At 35.1% G+C, this 19,065-nt stretch overlaps 1 protein-coding gene across 3 annotated transcripts in view; it reads left to right on the top strand.

Annotated features, from left to right (window-relative positions):
* The window catches only part of FOCAD (focadhesin), a 282,277-nt gene that overhangs the window by 177,751 nt on the left and 85,461 nt on the right, over positions 1 to 19,065 (top strand). For all 3 annotated transcript variants that reach the window (XR_013994507.1, XM_081067235.1, XM_081067234.1), the window contains exons 21-22: positions 4,819 to 4,940; positions 18,740 to 18,832. Coding sequence is in view for 2 of the 3 variants with exons in the window: in XM_081067235.1 (XP_080923361.1) it covers positions 4,819 to 4,940; positions 18,740 to 18,832 (215 nt within the window). In the remaining variant the exon portion in view is untranslated. The remainder of the gene's footprint in view (positions 1 to 4,818; positions 4,941 to 18,739; positions 18,833 to 19,065) is intronic.

Raw genomic sequence — 19,065 nt, 5'->3', positions numbered from 1 at the left:
GATCTACATATGTCTCCTATTGCTTCTGTTTCTATGAAGACTCTGACTAATATGACAGACAAATTGGAGGTTTTCCTCATAAGCTATTTACTGAATTTTGAATTTGCACTGAAAGTTCAAGAACTAGGCTGATGCTTCTGAAAGGCAAAGTGAAATCTCCTTCAGTCCCTTGGTGCTTAGGAAACACAGACTGGCTAGGAACATGAGTCTAAGAAGAAAGCACATGAGTAGTGAATTGATAAGAAAGACCTACAGCTCTTTTCACCTGGGTGCACTTACCAATTATGACCTCCGCTGGAGGCCGAAATTCAGGCTCAGCCTTAGCGAGAAGCTGGGTCAGGAGGCAGAGAAACCAAGAGATCCTGACATTCATGCAGTGCCTGAGTGGCAAAACAGGAGATTGAGGAACCTTAAACACAGCCTATTTCTCCCTTAAAATATTTGCCCAAATTTGGAACTCTATGGGATGGGAGAGTTAAAGAGGTAAGCTGAAAACCTCTGAGGAGAGATCTGAATCTCCCGTAATTATTCCATATTGAGGAGTCAAAGACCTCTTAGTCTGTTGGTTGAAAATCATGGGGGGTGCATGGCCCTAGCAACAGGATTGAACCAGAGGTAGACTGAGATTTGCCAAAGCTATAATTAAGCCTAACCCAGTTCAGTCCCTGATTTTTTGAGATCAATCCTTCACTCTATCTGCCTAACAGAGGAGAGGAGGTTAACATCATTTAGACTAAAATTTCTGTGGTTTTTTTTATTTACTCTCCAGGATACAATGAAAAAATACTCGACATATGAAAAAGGTAAAAGCTAGGAATGAAGGGGACATTTCGTGGAGCTAAAGAAACCACTCCATTGAGAAAATATCACTATTCTAATCAGTATACACAAAATAATATAGCTTCAAAATATATGGCAAAAAAATTAGCAGAACTAAAAGATGAACTAGACCTGCAATAAGAGTGGGAAACTTGAAAACATCTTTTTCAGTAGCTTGATGAACAAGCAGACAAAAAATTAATCAACAAATTTACAAAACAGCTGAACAATACTGTGTACAAACTTTACTTAATTGACATATAGAACATTGTACCTTACAGTAACAGGATGGCTATGCTTTTTAACTGTATGTGGAAAACTTACCAAAATAACCATATGGCAAACCATAAACTTCAACAAATTTCAAAACAATGAAGTCATTTAGTCATCTGACGGCAATGGGATTAAGCTAAAAATAAACAACAAAAAGATAACTAGAGTGTCTCCAGTAGCCCGCAAATTGAATAATACACTTATAAATAATCCATGGATTAAACTAAAAATCAAGACGAAAATCAGAAAAATATTCTGAACTGAATGATAATGGGAATAGCCATATCATGATTTTCAGGATGTAGATAACACATTGTTAGAGGGAAATTTATACCTTCAGTGTACATAGTAGAAAAAAGAATCATGATTTACATTTCCATCTCAAAAAGCTTGGAAAAGAACAAATTAAACTTAAAGAAACAATAAAGGAAGGAATAATAAAGATAAGAACAGAAATCAATACAGTAGAAAACAAAATAAAGAAAATCAGCAAAACCAAAAATTAATTCTTTGAAAAGTTTAACAAAATGATAAAGCCATTGTAAGTCTAGACAATAAATAGAGAAATATAGATATCAGGAATAACAAAGGAAATACCACTTCAGACCCTCTAGCATTCAGAAAGATAATAAAAGAATTTATAAAGAACTTCAGCCATTTGGATTAGATATAGAAATTTGTCAAATAGAACTTTGCAAGACTGACAAAAGGATAGACTGTATGAAAAGTTTGATGTGTACTAAAGAAATTGAATCTGTAACCACCTTCCCACAAAGAAAACACTAGATTCAGACGGCATCCTTGGTGAATTCTTCCCCCAAATTAAAGGGAAATGACAATGATCTTTCATAAACTCTAACAGAGACTAGAAAAAGAGGAACCCTCTTTATGAGATCAAAACCTGGCAAGTACACAAAGGGAATAATACACAGCAAAATCCACACACACACCCCCATTTAAAAAAAAATTAGAAAATTTAACTCAGTAGTACAAACAAAGAATAATACATAACAATACATAATTTAGTGTTTGAAAATCAGTATAATTCATTACAATAATAGAAAAAGGCAGAGCAATCTTTAGGTGATCTCAATAGATGCAGAAAAACACCTTTGAAAAATTGCTTCTATTCATGATATAAAAAAGACTCATTAAACTATGAATAGAAGGGAACTTCTTTTATTCTGATAAAGAACATCTACAATGCCATATTTGTACTTAATACTGAAATATTGAAACTTTTACTCCTTAAGATTGGAAAAAAGATACGGATGCTTTTTATTACCACTATTATTCAATATTATAATGGAGGCCATAGCTAGTGTAATAAGCCAAAAAAAAAAAAAAAAGGAAAGAAAAAGAAGTAAAAATCATAAGGATTAGAAAGAAAGAAAGAAAATAGTCATTATTTGCAAATGACATAATTGTGTATATAGAAAATTCAAAATTACAGACTGATTAGGGTTAATAAGTGAATTCAGCACGGTTACTGCATACATACAATGATGAAGATATATAAAAATCAGAGGTATATTTTACATACCATAACAAAAAATGAAATTTAAAAGCTGTATCATTTACAATAGCATCAAAAATACCAAGTACCCAGAATAAATTTAGCAAAAAGTATGTAAAACCCTTATGCTAGAAGCTACAGAATATTATGGAGAAAGATTAAAGAAATCCTAACAAATGGAGTGATTTACAATATTTATGGACTAGAAGACTGTGTTGTCACAATGTCAATTTGTCAATTCTCTTCAAATTGCTATATAGATTCAACCCAATCTAAATCAATATCCCAGTAAGTTTTTCTTTTCATTTTTTTTTTGGAAATTGACAAGCTGATTCTAAAATTTGTGTGGAGGTGCACAAATTGCCAAGCCAATCTCAAAGAATAAACACAAAGTAGGAGGATATACATAACCAGAAAGCAAGACATATAAAGCCACAATAATTGACTGTGGTGTTAGTGTAAGACTAGACAAACTGACCAGTGGAAGAATAAATGTTCAGAAACTGATCCACACATACAAGGTCCCTGGATTTATTATAGAGGTGACACTGCATTGCTGTGGAGAAAAGGGATGATCTTTATAACAATTCTATAATCAAAGCTCTAATTATAAAAATAATGACAAATTATATTAAAATCAAGAGCATGTGTTAAAGTATACCATTAAGAGAGTGAAAAGGCAAGCCACAGAATGCAATAAGATATTTATAATATGTATATCTGGTAAAGAACTCATGTCTTGAATATGTAAAGAATTTTTGCAAATCAATAAGAAAAAGACAATTGAAAACCAGGAAAAAAATTGAACAACACCCTTCAAAATGAGAGTATTCAAAGATCCAAGGAGCATATGAGTAATTGGTTAACTTCATTAGTCATCAGAGAAATGCAAATTAAAACTCCAAAAAGATACCATTACATACTTAACAGATTGGCTAAAATGAAAAAAAATGGAAAATATAAAGTATTGGTAAAGATGTGGAACAGCTAGAAGTGCTGCTGGAAAGTCAGTCAGTACAACCACTTTGGAAAACTGGTACTGAACAAATTTATGCTGTCTTACCCAGCTATTTCATTCTTAAGGATAAACCCAAATGAAGTCACTAGAAGACGTATGCTCTAATGTTCATAGTAGCATTATTTGAGTAGCCCTGAACTTGGAAGCTATCTAAATGCCCGTTGACAGTAAAATGCATGAATATACTACAACTGCCAATATTAATGATTCTTGCAATGATTATGTGGAGGGAAAGAAGCCAGATGTAAAAGCGATATTACAGTCTAATTCTATATATATAAAGCACCAAAGTAGGCAAAATGGTTGCTAGGTAGTTGGCTACGTTTGAGGGATGGGTGGATGTGCCTGGAAAGAGACGTGAGAAAAGAAAGGCTTCTGGAATGTGGATAATGTTTTGGTTCTTGATCTGGGTGCTGATGATACATACATGTTTGTTTTAGTAAAAATTCACTGAGCTGCATGGTTATGACATGTGTACTTTACGTATACTTCAAAAAGAGATTTTTAAAAATATAATAATCTCGGTGTTTTAAATACCTTAGCCCTTGAATGTGTCTTCTCATTGGCTCTGAATTACCCAGATAGTTTCCAAGACTACCCTAATTTATACTCCAGCACTTGGCTGCCTGACCTTGCTTTTCCATTGACACTGGGTGCCAGCTGGAGCTGGAAATTCAGTTTGAAAACTTAGTTGACCAGAGTGGGAAGGACTGGGAAGAAAAGGGTTAGAGGAGGAGGGAGAACAAAAGGGAGGATGAATGTAATTGAATGCAGGTGTGAGGGAAAACTTGTCCCCTTGTAGGTATATACTAAACGAACCCATGTTCTCAGGAGTTCACAAAGATTGGTATGGAAAGCACTTCTCTAAATAAAATTTATTTATTTTTTTAAAAGTTAACAGAATCTCCAGAAGTAACAGTTCATAAAACTTAAAATAACTCAAGAATTGTAAATTTATTCATTTATTTTCAAATTAATGAGGCCTGTAAAAAGTGATAGCTTAAATATATTAGCTTTATATTCTATTTTTTCTCTTCCTTAGATACCTATAGTCAAAAATCATAAATTGTTTAACAAATTCTCTTTTAAGTTCTAAATCTCTATCTAGATTGATTGAATGTGGATTACTGATAATTTAATTAATGAAGTTTGTCATAACAAGTATTTTTATAAGTTTCTCTTGTTTTTTAAGGTGGTATGTTATTTTGTTATGATGTTTCGATGTATCAGAGTAAAGATGGCAAACCATTGAATCGACTGATGGCCAGTAGAGGGCGAAGTTTCAAGCAGACCTCACTTGCTCTAGTGCATGAGGTAAGTGCCTTCCCATAACTAACAGGGTCTTCTTGCTTGTTTATGTTTTGGGGTTTCCCTTCTTCACTTTATGCTCATGAAATTTAGTGTGTATCGTGAAATAACTTTTCTCTTTATCATAGTTAATGTAAGTTGCTTTTAAAGGCAGCCAAAATAGCTGACCCAGCTGAATACTAAAATACTTGGATGTGTTTCTGAGAGAAACGGGTGCTCTCCCTACTGCCCAGCCTAATATTGGGGAGTAGTATCTAGGAATTTGCTTCACTTTTTCAATGTTTAACTTCCATTATTCAGAATAAATACCAACTTAAATTACTTACAAAAATAATGTTACCTATTTCTTAATTCTATTCCTTCGCAAGCATGTAAGGCACCAGTATTTATATTTTGTGAATGTTGTACATTAACAGTAAATAAAATTGTTTGGAAAAAAAGAAGCCTTTCGGTTTTAGTGTTTATTTTACTTTTCTCTTAGGCTCCCTTTTTAAAAATAAAGTCTGTGATGCCATTAGATGATTTGCATGAAATCTAATAACTGCAGATTTTAGTAATACCAGGGGAAGAGGAAAGCTGGAAAGTATTTGGGAAATGTGGGATTTCGTTGTTGGTTTTTAAAATGTTTATGAGAGTTACTCATTCAGGTGTATATAAATTAAAATGTATGAATGAATAACAAAACAAAATACAGCAAAAAAGTTTATTTCATATATTTTAGATATAACATGTAACAGTTATAAATTAAAATATATAAATTGTAAAAAGTTTAAGGGATTTGATGTAAAACCAGTTAGGGCTTCTATACTATGTATTAAATCTTATATTGATGCATAACTTACAAATGTCGGTAACACTAATTTGGTTTGATTGTATTCTCTATCATACCAATTACCACCAGTTACCATAGACGGTTTTTAAAAGACCCATCTTTAACTTATGCCACTCATGTTCCTCTCATACATTTAATTAGAGTTGAAATTATGTAAATATTTGGTTCAGAATCTTTTTTGTCTAATACAGTGTCTTCATTTAAATAAGGAGGGAAGAAAGATCTGGGAAGAGCAGTGTTTCTATGGGAAGAAAAGAGGTTAATTTCATGAAAAGAGGGTAAAACATAGGTGATTTCTACATTTGTTTTCCCTAGCATCGTACCAGTTGCTGTGGAGAAGGGAGTGATTTGGGACTTTTTTGTGCTTTTAAGCTGTGCATTTAGTTATTTGAAGGACAACCAGAGTATTAAGTATTACTGGAAAGCTGATTTTAAATATCACATTCAGAACAAAAACGAGAAAAAGCATTAATGTGGGGGATAGCAGAAAACTTATAAATTCAGCAAATGGTGTCAAGACTGATGAAGTGTGCCTTAGATATGAACAAAGAACATAATATTTGGCTTAAAATACTTGTTGCTTGTGTTGTAGCATGCCTAGAAAATTTCAAAGGAATGAGAAAACAAGATCATTATTTTAGGAGTCAACTAAAAGACATATGTTGGACAGAATTCTGCTAAACTTATGGTAGGATTTTAGTTTAGATTCATTTTCTGCTTACTATAATTCATTTTAAAAAGGCAGAGACAGAGAATAAGTCACCCTGTTTCACAAACTATGTGATAACAAATAATAAGAGTTTTAAAAGCTGGATAATAATAACAATTGCAATAATGACAGCTCATAACCAGCTCAGGCACTTTAAAAATTGCTGTACATACATTAATTCATTTAATCTCTGCATTAACACTGTGAGGTTGGGACTGTTGAATGTGCTCGAAATCACAGAGACAGTAAGTAGAGGAGCCTGGAAATTGAACCCAGGCCGTATCATTCCCTGTTTTTGAACCACCTTATACCGTCACGGGTTAAGCAAAGAACACTTTAAAAATACCTTTGGGTCTTACCCAGATAATGCTAGTATTTCCTAATTCTTCTCCTTGCTTCTAATCTTTCTGTTATTGCAGTCCATTTGGTATTTTTCGCGTTGAAGTTTCTTCAAACTCTCATTTGGTTCTCATCACTACTTTATTCTGAGTCTTGTTACTTAAAAAAAAGAAAGAAAAACTGTCGTGAGAGTTTCAATTTATTTATTAATTCACCCACTCATGGATCTTTGGGTTGTTTCCAGTTTTTGGCAACTATGCCTATAGCTGTTAGAGATTGCTAAGTCTTACGGTAAGTGCATATAAGAAGCTACCAAACTATTTTCCTTGTGACTATCCCATTTTGAATGCTCACCAGTGACATAAGGGAGTTTCAGGCACTCTCCCTCCTTGCCGGTGCTCAGTATGGTCAGTTTTTAAAATTTGAGCCATTCTCTTATGTGGGTAGTGGTTTCCCTTTTGTGTTTCCTTAATGTTGAGCATCTTCTTATGTATTTATTTGCCATTCATATCTTTTTCTTCCATGAGGTGTCTTGATCACTTGGCTGTTTTTAAATCAGGTTTTTGTTTTCAAATGAGCGGGTTTTTTTTTTTTTTTGCATAGTCTGGATATAAATCATTTATTAGACATTTGTGTTGCACATGTTTTTACCTAATCTGTAGCTTGTCTTTTGATTAGTTTAACAGAGTCTTTTGATGAGTAGATTTTTAGTTTTGAAGAATTCCAATTTATCAAGTTTTTCTTTTTATAGGTCTTGCTTTTTGTCTAACCCAAAGTCTCAAAGATTTTTTTTCTTTTTATCTCCTATATTTTAAAAAAATTGCGGTGTAATTCATATGCCATTAAATTCACCCATTTAAAGTGTGCAATTCAGTGGTTTTAGTATATTCACAGAATTGTATAACTATCACCACAATCAATTTTAGAAAAAGCATACCAGAAAGAAACTCTGTACCCATTAGCAGTCACTCTCCATTTTCCTCACTCCCCAGCCTCTAGCAACCACTAATCCGCTTTTCGTTTCTATAGATCTGCCTATTTTGGACATTTCATATAAAGGGAATCATACAATATGTGGGCTTTTTTCACTTAGTATAATGTTTTCAAGGTTTGTATATACTGTTGCATGTATCAATACTTCATTTTTTATGGCTGAATAATATAATATTCCATTATATGAATATACCATAGATAGTTTATTCATTAGCACTTCATGGATCTTCTATATTTTCTCGTGCAAATTTTATAGTTCAAGGTTTACATTTTAGCCTTTGATAGATTTGAGTTAATTTTCATAAGGTATGAGTTATGTTTGTTGAATATGCCATCCTTTCTCCATTTAGGCACCTTTGTCAAAAATCATTTATCCATATACAGAGGGTGCCAAAAAATGTATACACATTTTAAGAAAGGAAAAAACTATTAAAATTGTAATACTCAATATATACCGATAACAAGAGATGAGTACAAGTCACGTTTGACTTCTGCAATGACAAGAGGTGCTCATGGTGATTACCATCAGCGTTCAGACTCTTCTGATTACGGCGAACATTGTTTGGTAGACTTCTGTGGTGAGCATGTAAACTGTTCCAACACCACAGCAGAAGAAGCAGGACTTGTTGCTGTGAGAAGCCTCCTGAATCTTCCCTCATGCACATCACACACAGCACCGTGCGTCTCAGACTTATCACGAATGCGTGCAGTTGTTAGGCCTGTTGGAGGTTCTGTTACATCCTCACACCTCCATTGTCATTGGACTTTCACAACGTTCTCAAATTTCAAATACCACCTCAGAATGGTCTTGCGCGCCTCAAATGACAACTGTGCTTCTGCCATTTTCTTTAACTGTCCTGCCTGTCGCATGGTAACGCTAGCATTCATTTGGTTAACGCCAGCTTTTGAGCAAAGGTCATACTACACATTGCTCCTGCAATTCAATTCAGCTTTGAAAAGTAATACATAGATAACAGCTCTTAAAATGTGTATACATTTTTTTGGCACCCCCAGTATGCGTTGGTCTATTTCTGTACTGAATTTTATTTCATTGATCTGTGTGTGTATACTTTCATCCAAACCACACAACTTAATTACTGTTGCTTTATAATAAATCTTGAAATCAAGTAATATGAGTCTTCCAATTTTGTTTTGTTTTTGAATTTGGCTATCTTAGGACATTTGCTTTTCCACATAAGTTTTAAATCAGCTTTGAGAAACCACAAAAAAGCCTGCTGTAATTTTGATTGGAAATGCATTGAATCTGTAGATCCATCTGAACAATACTGAGTCTTTCAACCCAAGATATATGTATTTTTCCATTACTTCAGATCATTGTTTTGTTATTACGAACCTTGCACGTATTTTGCTTGATTTCATAAGTATTGCATATCTTTAAGTATTTTGATGCTGATGCAGTTTTTACACTTTTTAATTTTAATTTTCAGCTTCTCATTGCTAGTATGTAAACATGTAAACATATAATTAATACTCTTCTATGACCTTACTGAACTCAGTTACATATTCTTGCAGCTTTTTTGTTTTTTATTTTAATGTTGTCTATATATAGAGATAGTCTTATTTTTTTCTTCCTGATCTGTATGCCTTTCATTTCTTTTTCTTTCTTTCTTTCCCTTTTTTTTTTTTGTTTTGCCTGATTGCACTGTCGAGGGCCCTTCAGTGTAATGTTGAATAGCAATGGTTAAGAGCAGACATTCTTGTGCAAAGTCTTGGGGGAAACCATTTAGTGTCTTAACATTAAATATGATGTTAATATAGGGTTTTTGTAGATATCCTTTATCAAGTTGGTGAACTTTTCCTTTTATTCCTAAATTGTTGAGAGTTTTTATCACAAACGGATGTTGAGTTTTGTCAAAAAAAATTTTTTTTATTAAGTCTATTGAGATAATCGTATACTTTTTTGGTTTGTTAATATGAGGAATTATTTTGATTGATTTTCTATTGTGAACCAAACCTGTGTTCCTGGGATAAACTACACTTGATCATAATGTGTTATCCTATTTATACATTTCTGAATTTGATTTGCTAATAATATTTTGTTAAGGATTTTTGCATGTATGCTCATGAGGGATATTGTATAGTTTCCTTGTAATATCTTCCGCTGGTGTGTTGTTAGGGTAATGGTATCCTAATAAATAAATTTTAAAAAATGTTTGGTAGAATTCTCCAGTGAAACCATCCAGGTTTGGAGATTTCATCTATCTGTCTGTCCATCCATCTATCCATCCCTACCTACCAACCTTCTAATCCTGAATGAGGGATTTGGGTGGCACAACATACACAACAGTTAGTGTCTGTCTCCTTTTTTAAAGTGTAAACTTCATAAAATGAGGGAGGTTTTTTTGACTGTGCATAGGTTCAGTGCTTGGTATTACTGGCACATAGTGGACACTTTATAAATGTTTGTTGAATTGATGATTTTAATCCTTATGAAACTTGGATGTGTCTTGTGCTTCATGTGCGTTTAGTGGAATAGTTTCCTTTTCTGAGAAATGTTGTTATTAAATTAGTAATAATCTAATAATTGTTGAGGTCTTACAAAGAAATGACATTATTGTCATTTGAACAGGCTCTTATGTACTGATTTGTGTTGTTATTATGTGGTTTAGCTTCCCCTCCCGCCATAGATCACATATCCTTATAGGATATTCTATGGCCTTCTTAATACCTGCAACTATAGGTGGGTGAGTAATGGATTGGCAAAAGAATTTTGTTTCGAATGTCCAAGTGCAATGCTTTTCATACTTTGAAGTGCATTTTGCTTTATGGAGAACTAGTTATTTAATGCAATCTGTGATGAATTCTTTTGGAAAATGTTACGTACCCTTTTTGAAAAAAAAATCTTCTTTCACTGACTTTTAAAAAAGCGAAAATCTACCATGTTACTTTTGGAAGATTCACAGATCTAAATCTGACTTGGGTTTGGTCTGACATACCAGGAGCAGTTCTGTATACAGTTGTCTCCCCTTATCCACAAGGATAAGCCCCAAGAGCCCCAAAATCACAGATAGTACCAAACCCAATATAGATTATGCTTTTTCCTATACCTACATATCTATGATAAAGTTTAATTTATAAATAAGACACAGTAAGAGATTAACAACAATAACTAAAAATAGACCAATTTAATAATATACTGTAATAAAAGTTATGTGAATGTGGTCTCTCTCTCAAAATATCTTATTATGCTATGTTCGCCTCTCTTTTTGTGATGATACAATGCTTTCATGATGAGATGAAGTGAGGTGAATGGCGTACATATTGTGATGTAACGTTAGGCTACTGTCAGGGACACACAAGCACTGCGATATTGCGACAGTCCACCTGATTACCGAGACAGCTACTAAGTGACTAACAGGAGGGCAGCATATACATCATGGATACGGTGGACGGTGGACGGAGGGATGATTCACATCCTGGGCAGGATGGCGCAGGATGCTGCAAGATTTCTTCATGCTACTCACAATGACGCTCAATTTAAAACTAATGAGTTGTTTATTTCTAGAATTTTCCATTTAATATTTTAATACTGTGGTCTACTGTGGTAACTGAAACCTCAAAGCAAAACTGCAGATACGGGGGGACTACTGTAATCACAGGTTTAAGACTGAAGTGCCCCCTCTCTCTTTGCTCCTTTGAACAGGGGTCAACCAAGGGTCATTGCAGGTCCACTAGGGCTTCTCTAAGCTCAAGGGACTGTCCTCTTCCCTTTGATTTAAAACTACTACTTCTCTTCCTGAGACTAACTTGACTCCTATTGATAAGAAAGCTGAAGGTGAATGACAGTTTCCTTCCCTCTCTTGTCATCCTGCAGCAGTTCTAACTCTGACATGACACTACCCTAAATTGGATGATACTGATTTGTCCCGGGGTGAGAATGGCAATCTTACTTCATTATTTCCTCCATCTTCGGGCACATGCAAATTTTCCTGATCCTGTTGCTGCAATCCAACCATATTTCTGCCTCAGCATCAGGCAATGAGCTCTTTTCTCATTTTTATTTCAGAGAAACCTATCAGGACTTATTGGTGGTACTACTCTGAATAAAATCTTTGTTTCTAAATTTTCTTTTTTTGATCATCATTTGATTTTTTTGCTTTATAAACAAATTTTGTTTTTCTCCTGTCTCCTTTAATTTTTTCCCCTAGAGTCCTGAAAGTGCATGTGACATAACTCATTATTTGAAATATAAGGAGTGTATTTGCCTTTTTCTCTCAGTGCCTTATTTATTTAAAAACATATTTCTTATGAAGAACATGGAATAGTATTACCATTCATGAAATATGAAACAGTTAGATGAAAATTCTGAATAATAATTGGGAGAAGTAGTATCTGTCCTTATTATACATTTCCCCTTAGAAAACACTGTGAAAAGTATGGTTTGCTGTATTTTAGAGACTCTATAATTACCATGTGATGTGAGTTGTTATGGTAACTGGGTTTCCCCCCTCCTATTAAATAACAGAGTAAATGGTTGCTGGAGATGTGATTGAATTGTCAGCTTTTGAGCTAATGTTATCCTGATGGGAAAGGGGGGTGGGTAGAGAGAGAGGTAGACTGAAGGGGAGAAGGAGAATGAACAGGGAGAAAGAGGTGAAAGAGAGTTGTAAATGTCCAGAAAGCACCCATAAAGAGATGAGTGTCATTTTTCTTTAAAAATGTGTCCTCCAGGATTCCTCCCTTCTTTCTATCACTATTTGTCAGGGGGCAGAAATAACAAAATATTATCTTGTGCAAGCAAGATTACTATTGACAGAAAATTGAAGTATATTATTGTTTATATATAAACAATGGGACATTGAGTGGTTTTGGGGGTCTCTAACACTAAGTACAAATGATTTTTCTTCTGGGAATGTGGGAGGAATGTGTGTATGTCACAGACCAAATGTAGTGACTCAGTATTCATGTGTCTGTATGGCAACTGAACTTAAATGCTTTTTTTCTTTTGATAACATATACATCTGGGGAGTATGAATCATGCCTTACTTTTTGAAATTGGGGTTTTACATCAATAGCAAACAGTTTATCTGTCAATTTTTACATGTTGCCCTACCTCATACCATTCGAGTTTGACAATCAAACAACTCCACCAATGCTTTGTCTTTCTTGATTTATAGTATTTAATGAAGGGATGGCAAAATGGGTATTTTCTTATAAATGAATCATTTTATTTGTTAAGATCACCCAGAGGCAGAAAATACTACCAAATTTCTGGGCAATGTATTCTGAATAGTAAATTAACTAGTTAGGTAGCCATGTAGTCCGTAAGTAAAACATGTGTCAGTGAGAAAACAAGGTCTACTTTTTCATTCTCGCTTTCAACATTTTCCTGCATTTGTGAATTGTGTTTCTAAGTAGGATATTTTCTGTTGAGCTTAGTATTTCAGGTATACTTCATTAGAACCTATATGATACAAATTAAAAAGTTTAGTTATGAAATTTCAAAATATGAAGTTTGTAATACCTGCTTTAAAATTTTGCCTTGTCACTCATTGTGTTTTGATCTGTAATTAAACATTGCCTGGCCAGAACATTTTGGACATGCTTTAATAAAATTTCAAGTAACAAGTTGTATCCTCAAAACTTGCGTTTGAGTTGAGCTGTTTCTACTCAAAAACGTTTTCTAACATAGTTTTCGAGCATGATTGAAAGTTGCCCAGCATACTTTTTTGTGATTACTTGTTTATGGTATGGTTTTCACATGACAAATTTTTGTCGTAAAGCAAATACTGTACATTTAATTTAGTTAAACTCAGCAGGTACTTAATTGAACACTTATGTGCAAGGCACTGTTATAGGTAACAGGGGAAGGATTCCGGGATGAATAGTACATGATCCCTGCCCTTAGGATTGTATGAGATTAACATCCCCACACAAATAATCTAAGATGGAATGTGTGTTACAGGAGAGGTCTGCAGTGTACTGGTAGTATAGAGATGGGAGACATTATTTCAGTAAGTCGAGATGAGAGGAAAATAGGGCATTCAAGGCAGAGGAAGCAGTGGGTACAAAGGTCCTGTAGAGTATAGGACTGCCTTGGAAATTGGTTTATAATCTACTTTTGCCAGAATACACGTTAAATAAAAGAGAAGAGCAGAAAATCAAGTGGGGAAATAAGGTTGAGGATCTTGACCAGCAGAATTCTTACATGAGAATAAATTATTTTTTAAGTAAATGATGTGCTTTTACAAGACTGTGAACATAGTACAAATGAGTCTGGACTTTATTCTTTAATGAACCATCAAGAGTTTTGGCAAAGAAGTTCTGCTTTAATATAATAGTAGCTGCATCCTTTAGTGTGTATTAGGAGGAAAGATTTTAGACCGTGAAGGGATTAGTTAGGTGGCCTCAGTGATCTAGGCAGGAATTAGGGCTAACCCAGTAAGAAAGAATGTAGGGACAAATATAATAAACATTTCAGAGGTAGAATTGACAGTTGAGTTGGAGGGAAGGAAGAGGTCCAGAATAAATCAGAAGTTTTAAACTTGTGCGACTGAAATATTGACGGGCAATATTGATAGAAAAAGAAATGATAAGAAGAGTGGATTTGGAATGATGATGACAAAGAAATGTACAGCATGTAATAATAGATAGTGAGAGGTGTATGAGAGAAAAGTGCATGTTCCAAAACTGTGTTCAAACTGTGTTCTTAATTTTATTTATATTGAAGTATAATATACATACAGTAGATTTCTCCTTTTAGCGTATAGTTCTATGAAGTTTGACAAGTACACACATTCGTGTAACCAGTACCATGGTCAAGATAAAAACAGTTCTGTCACCCTCAAATTCCCCCATGCTCCTTTGTAGTCAGCCCCTTCACCCTCCCCATCTCCTTATAACCACTGATCTCTTTGATGTCCCTCTAGTTAAAACTGTTGTAGAGAATCCTAGGGACCACGACAAACTAGGCTCTGATGATCCGGAGGGCTGAGCATCAAACCCCCAGGCTTTGTCCTCACTTTCCTTCTCTGTTTTGTCTTATATATTGGCTTTCCACTTACTATTTATTTAATATTTGGGGTGGGGTGGGAAAAAATTACATAGCAAATATTTGAAGACTATTATTCTACAGTGCTGCTTACACATCTCTGTCTGAGACTCCGTTATCTCTCACCTGCATAGTTGCAATAGCCTCTGAGTACATTTCCCTGCTTTGAGCTTTGCCCCCCGTGAGTCTCACCATAGCTGTCTGCATGATTCCTTTACAGTACGGATTAGATTATGTGGTTCTTCTCAAAATCTTATAATGGCTCCGCCTTTGGTAAGAGTAAAGCAAGTTCTGAAAAATGACCTAGGAGGCCCTGCATTCTGTGGGTCCCCTGTTAGTTCACTAATCTCTCTTCCTACTCCCCGCTGTGCCCACTCTGTCTGTGCTTCTTTCTGTTCCTCAAACAGGTCAGCCGTGTGCTCACTTTAGGACCTTTGCCTTACCTTTTTTTTCAAATTAAGGTAAAATTCATATAACATACAACTAACCACTTTAAAGTATACAACTCTTGCCATTTAGTACATTCACAGGATGCAACCACCACCTCCGATTAGTCCCAAAACATTTTCATCACCCTCATATGGGACCATGTATCCATTAAGCAGTCACTCACCATCCCCGCCTCCCTTCTTCCTCTAGCTCTTCTCTCCTTCCTCGCCACCCCTGGCAACCACTAATTTGCTTTCTGTCTCTATGGATTTACCTAGTCTGGATATTTAATATGAATGGACTCATACAGCATGAGACCTTTCGTGTCTGGCTTTTTTCATAATGTTTGAAAATTATGAAGCATAATGTTTTCAAGGTTCATCTACATTGTAGCATGTGTCAGTACTGTGTTCCTTTTTGTGGCTGAATAACCGTGTATTGAAGATATACCATATTTTGTTTATCCATTTATTCATGAACTTTTTGATTATTTGCACCTTTTGGCTATTGTGAAAGAGCTGATATGAATGTTCATGCACAAGTATTTGTTTGAATACACGTTGTCATTTCTCTTGGGTGTATACCTAGTAGTGAAATTGGTGAGTCATATGGTAACTGTGTGTTTTACCTCTTGAGGAACTGCCAAACTTTCCCATAGCAGCTGAGCCATTTTACATTCCCACTAGCATGCACCTTGGTTTTTACATCTTTATCTCCTTCCAGTTTTTACTCAGACTTCACTTTCTCAGACTTTCACTTTTCTTCACTTACCCAGACCACCCTGTTTAACCCTGTAACCTGCTCCAGCACCCCCTTGCCTCATTAACATTCTTCTCCCCCTTACCCTACTTGCATGTTTCCCTAACATGGTCTCTTTTTTAGGCACATGCTTAATGTTTCATTATACTTACTACCTCTTAGATATAGCAACTCTTCTTCCTCCTCTTCCCTAAATGATAGGACCTGCTCGTCTCAGCAGTCCATCAGACGCCTGTCATTGCAAGGGTATGTGCAGTTAGTTATAGAAAAAGGTAAATTTCACATGTTCCTTAAAACTTGGTGCACAATGATTGAGAACCCTGCTTTATTATCAGCTGAATAACAAGGTTACACAGTCATGATTTGGAATTATTTTGTTGATTGAGTTTCCATTAAAGGCTTCTCACAAGCACAGCAAATTACACAATGTTCATACATTAAAAACACTCATTGTATTTTTCAGCCTAGTAACACTGGCCTATATGGATGGGTATATATTGAATTGGAATGCCATCCTAAAATGTGTTTTTGTTAAAAATGATCAAGGAAATCTCTTGCCTGGAACACAACTGGAGGGTAGGGAACAACTGTCTTCTAGCTGATTCCCTAAATCTCCCTTCACTAATGGAAAGAGCAGGAGAGTGCATCTTCAAGAGATTTATTCAGCGCTATCTCCATAGAGCACTAAGACCAGCTATAATCTCATAAAACATGAGGAGGTCAGGCTGGTGTCTAGGCTCAAGCGTTTTACTACGTCGCTGCACCCACCTTCAAATGTGGTTGGAGAAGCAGAAGGAGAATAAGCTTTCACCTTCAGTTTATAATTGCCTTTTAAATAGGTTTCTTGGCACAAATGTCTTTGTTCTTAGAAGCTCAATGTTTGATTTGCTCATTTTCTTTTACATTTTTTCCATAAGGCTTTCTTTTCTCACCTCAGGTTTCAGAAGCAATTAAGACCATTGTCTTTCCAAAAACATTCAGTGCTCTTATTGCCAATTTCCTGAAGCGCTGAATATTCTCAGTAGTGCAATGATGTGTATGAATTATTTGGCAGGGAAGTTTTTGAATACTTTGAGGTTCTGAAGTAAGAGATGAAAGTTTTGGTTGTGATGTCTGGGTGTTCTTTCTGTTAAACCTAGTTCTCAAAATAGGACTTAAAAATAGTTAATGAATTTTGTGAAAGGGGAACAGAATTGATAGGAAAAACATTAAAGAAACTTCCCTGCACTTTGGAAACAGAGGGCAAGGCCAAAGACTGATTAATGCCTCCCCAGTCAGAAATGTAGTCTACAGGAGTCTGCTTTCTGCATAACAAGAAAAGCAGGAATTGGTGGGCCTATTCCTTCAAAGAGGTTTGTAACATACTGACAAGCCTCCTCCTACCCCACTCAACAGACAGAGTATTTAATCAGAAAAAGGAGAAAACTGTCTTTGTCATTTTCTTAAGTTCATTTCATGGTTCCAGTATCTTTTACATATTGTTTGAGTATCTAATTCTCATAAATGCAGCAGTGGATTACGGTGATAGATAGCAGACAGAATTAATCTTTGTTTCTTAGTCCCCATAGATTCTTCATAATTTTGCCTTTGAGTCTGTTTGTGCCCATTTCTGACTCTCGTGCTAGAAATTTCTCTGTAGACAGAGATCAGTTGATAATCTTCATATCTTCTCATAATGCTTTGCATGTAGTAGGCTCACACTGAGTCTGGAATTAAAGAAAATACCAGGGCCCACGGGAACCAACTATATTCAGAGAGGCTGTTCTCTTCCCTATCACAAAGCACTCAAGAAAATTAATTTTTATAATACAATAAAATCTCCCTAAACACTCCAGCTATCATGATTCTAGAGTAATTATATAGAAATTTGGGGGGAGGGGTTGTTGTTGGGTTTTTTTGTTTTGTTTTGTTTTTGTCTGTAGGACATCGACTAAAGTTTTAGTTGTTTTGAGTTTGATGAGATGAGTTACAGGAAACATGAAATATGATGCACTGTGACTGTTTTTCTTGAGTGATCCTTCCTCAACAGAAGCAGACCTTGGGAAGATTTGTTTCAAGATAGCCATATACTAATAGGTAGAAACAGAAATGACTATGAAAACCAGATGTTGTGTCTGGGCCTCGCTTCAGAAACAGGGTTTCAGTGTTGGCATATTTCATTTTTCGCTTGTTTACCCACACTGATTAAAGGGCATTTATCTAGTGGTGTGCACAATTGCTGAGTGCAGTACTCATTTGCATGGTCTTGCCATCCTGGTTTCTACACAACATGATATTTCTGTTGGCAATTTAAGTTTATTACTTCAGAAATTGTCATATGGGAAACCCAGGATGTGAGCAATATTTATTTTTATTTAAAATTACTAGGGGGATTTGTTAGACAATACCTCGTTTCCTGACATTGGCAAGGGGCTTTACAGAATTTCCCCCTAATTTGCAGGGACATATTTGTATTACATATATATCGTAACTTGTTATTATTGTAGGATTTTATTTGCTTTAATTTAGAAAATTTCAGGCTTATTTTAGTTTGCCTTTACAAGACTCTAATCTCTTCTCCTTTGAAAATTTCCGAAAGACCTTATTTGTGGTTATGATCCTAGACGGCTTCGGTTTGTTTTAGAACATAAACTATTTAAATAAGGGGAAAGAAAGAATTGATGACATAGTTTAATTTATTCTGTTTTAATACTGTGCAGTCTAACTCATGTTGTGGTACCTCTTTCCCACAGGTTCACATCCAGCTTTCAGAGTGGCACCGTGCCATTTTTCTCCCACAAGCATGGCTGGCATATATGAGTAGAGCTTATCATGCCATTTTACAGGTAATGAAACCATAGGATAGTTTGCTTCAGGCGAGTGTGTCCTTCTTATCTCAAATTTTACTGCAAAGATGTATTTAATATAAAAACATTTGGGAAAATAGCACTATCAAACATGCAATGGTTATATTTGCTCTTAAAAGAATGTAAGGCATAAATGTACATAACTGCACTTAAATTTCAAATGTTGATGCCCCCCCCAACCTGTGTCCCATCCAGAGCTCTCTCCTGAGTGC

The sequence above is a fragment of the Rhinolophus hipposideros genome, assembly GCF_964194185.1.
Source record: "Rhinolophus hipposideros genome assembly, chromosome: 11".
NCBI lineage: Eukaryota > Metazoa > Chordata > Mammalia > Chiroptera > Rhinolophidae > Rhinolophus > Rhinolophus hipposideros.
The sequence above is the reverse complement of the archived record's forward strand: the minus strand, read 5'-3'. Positions and strand labels throughout refer to the sequence as shown.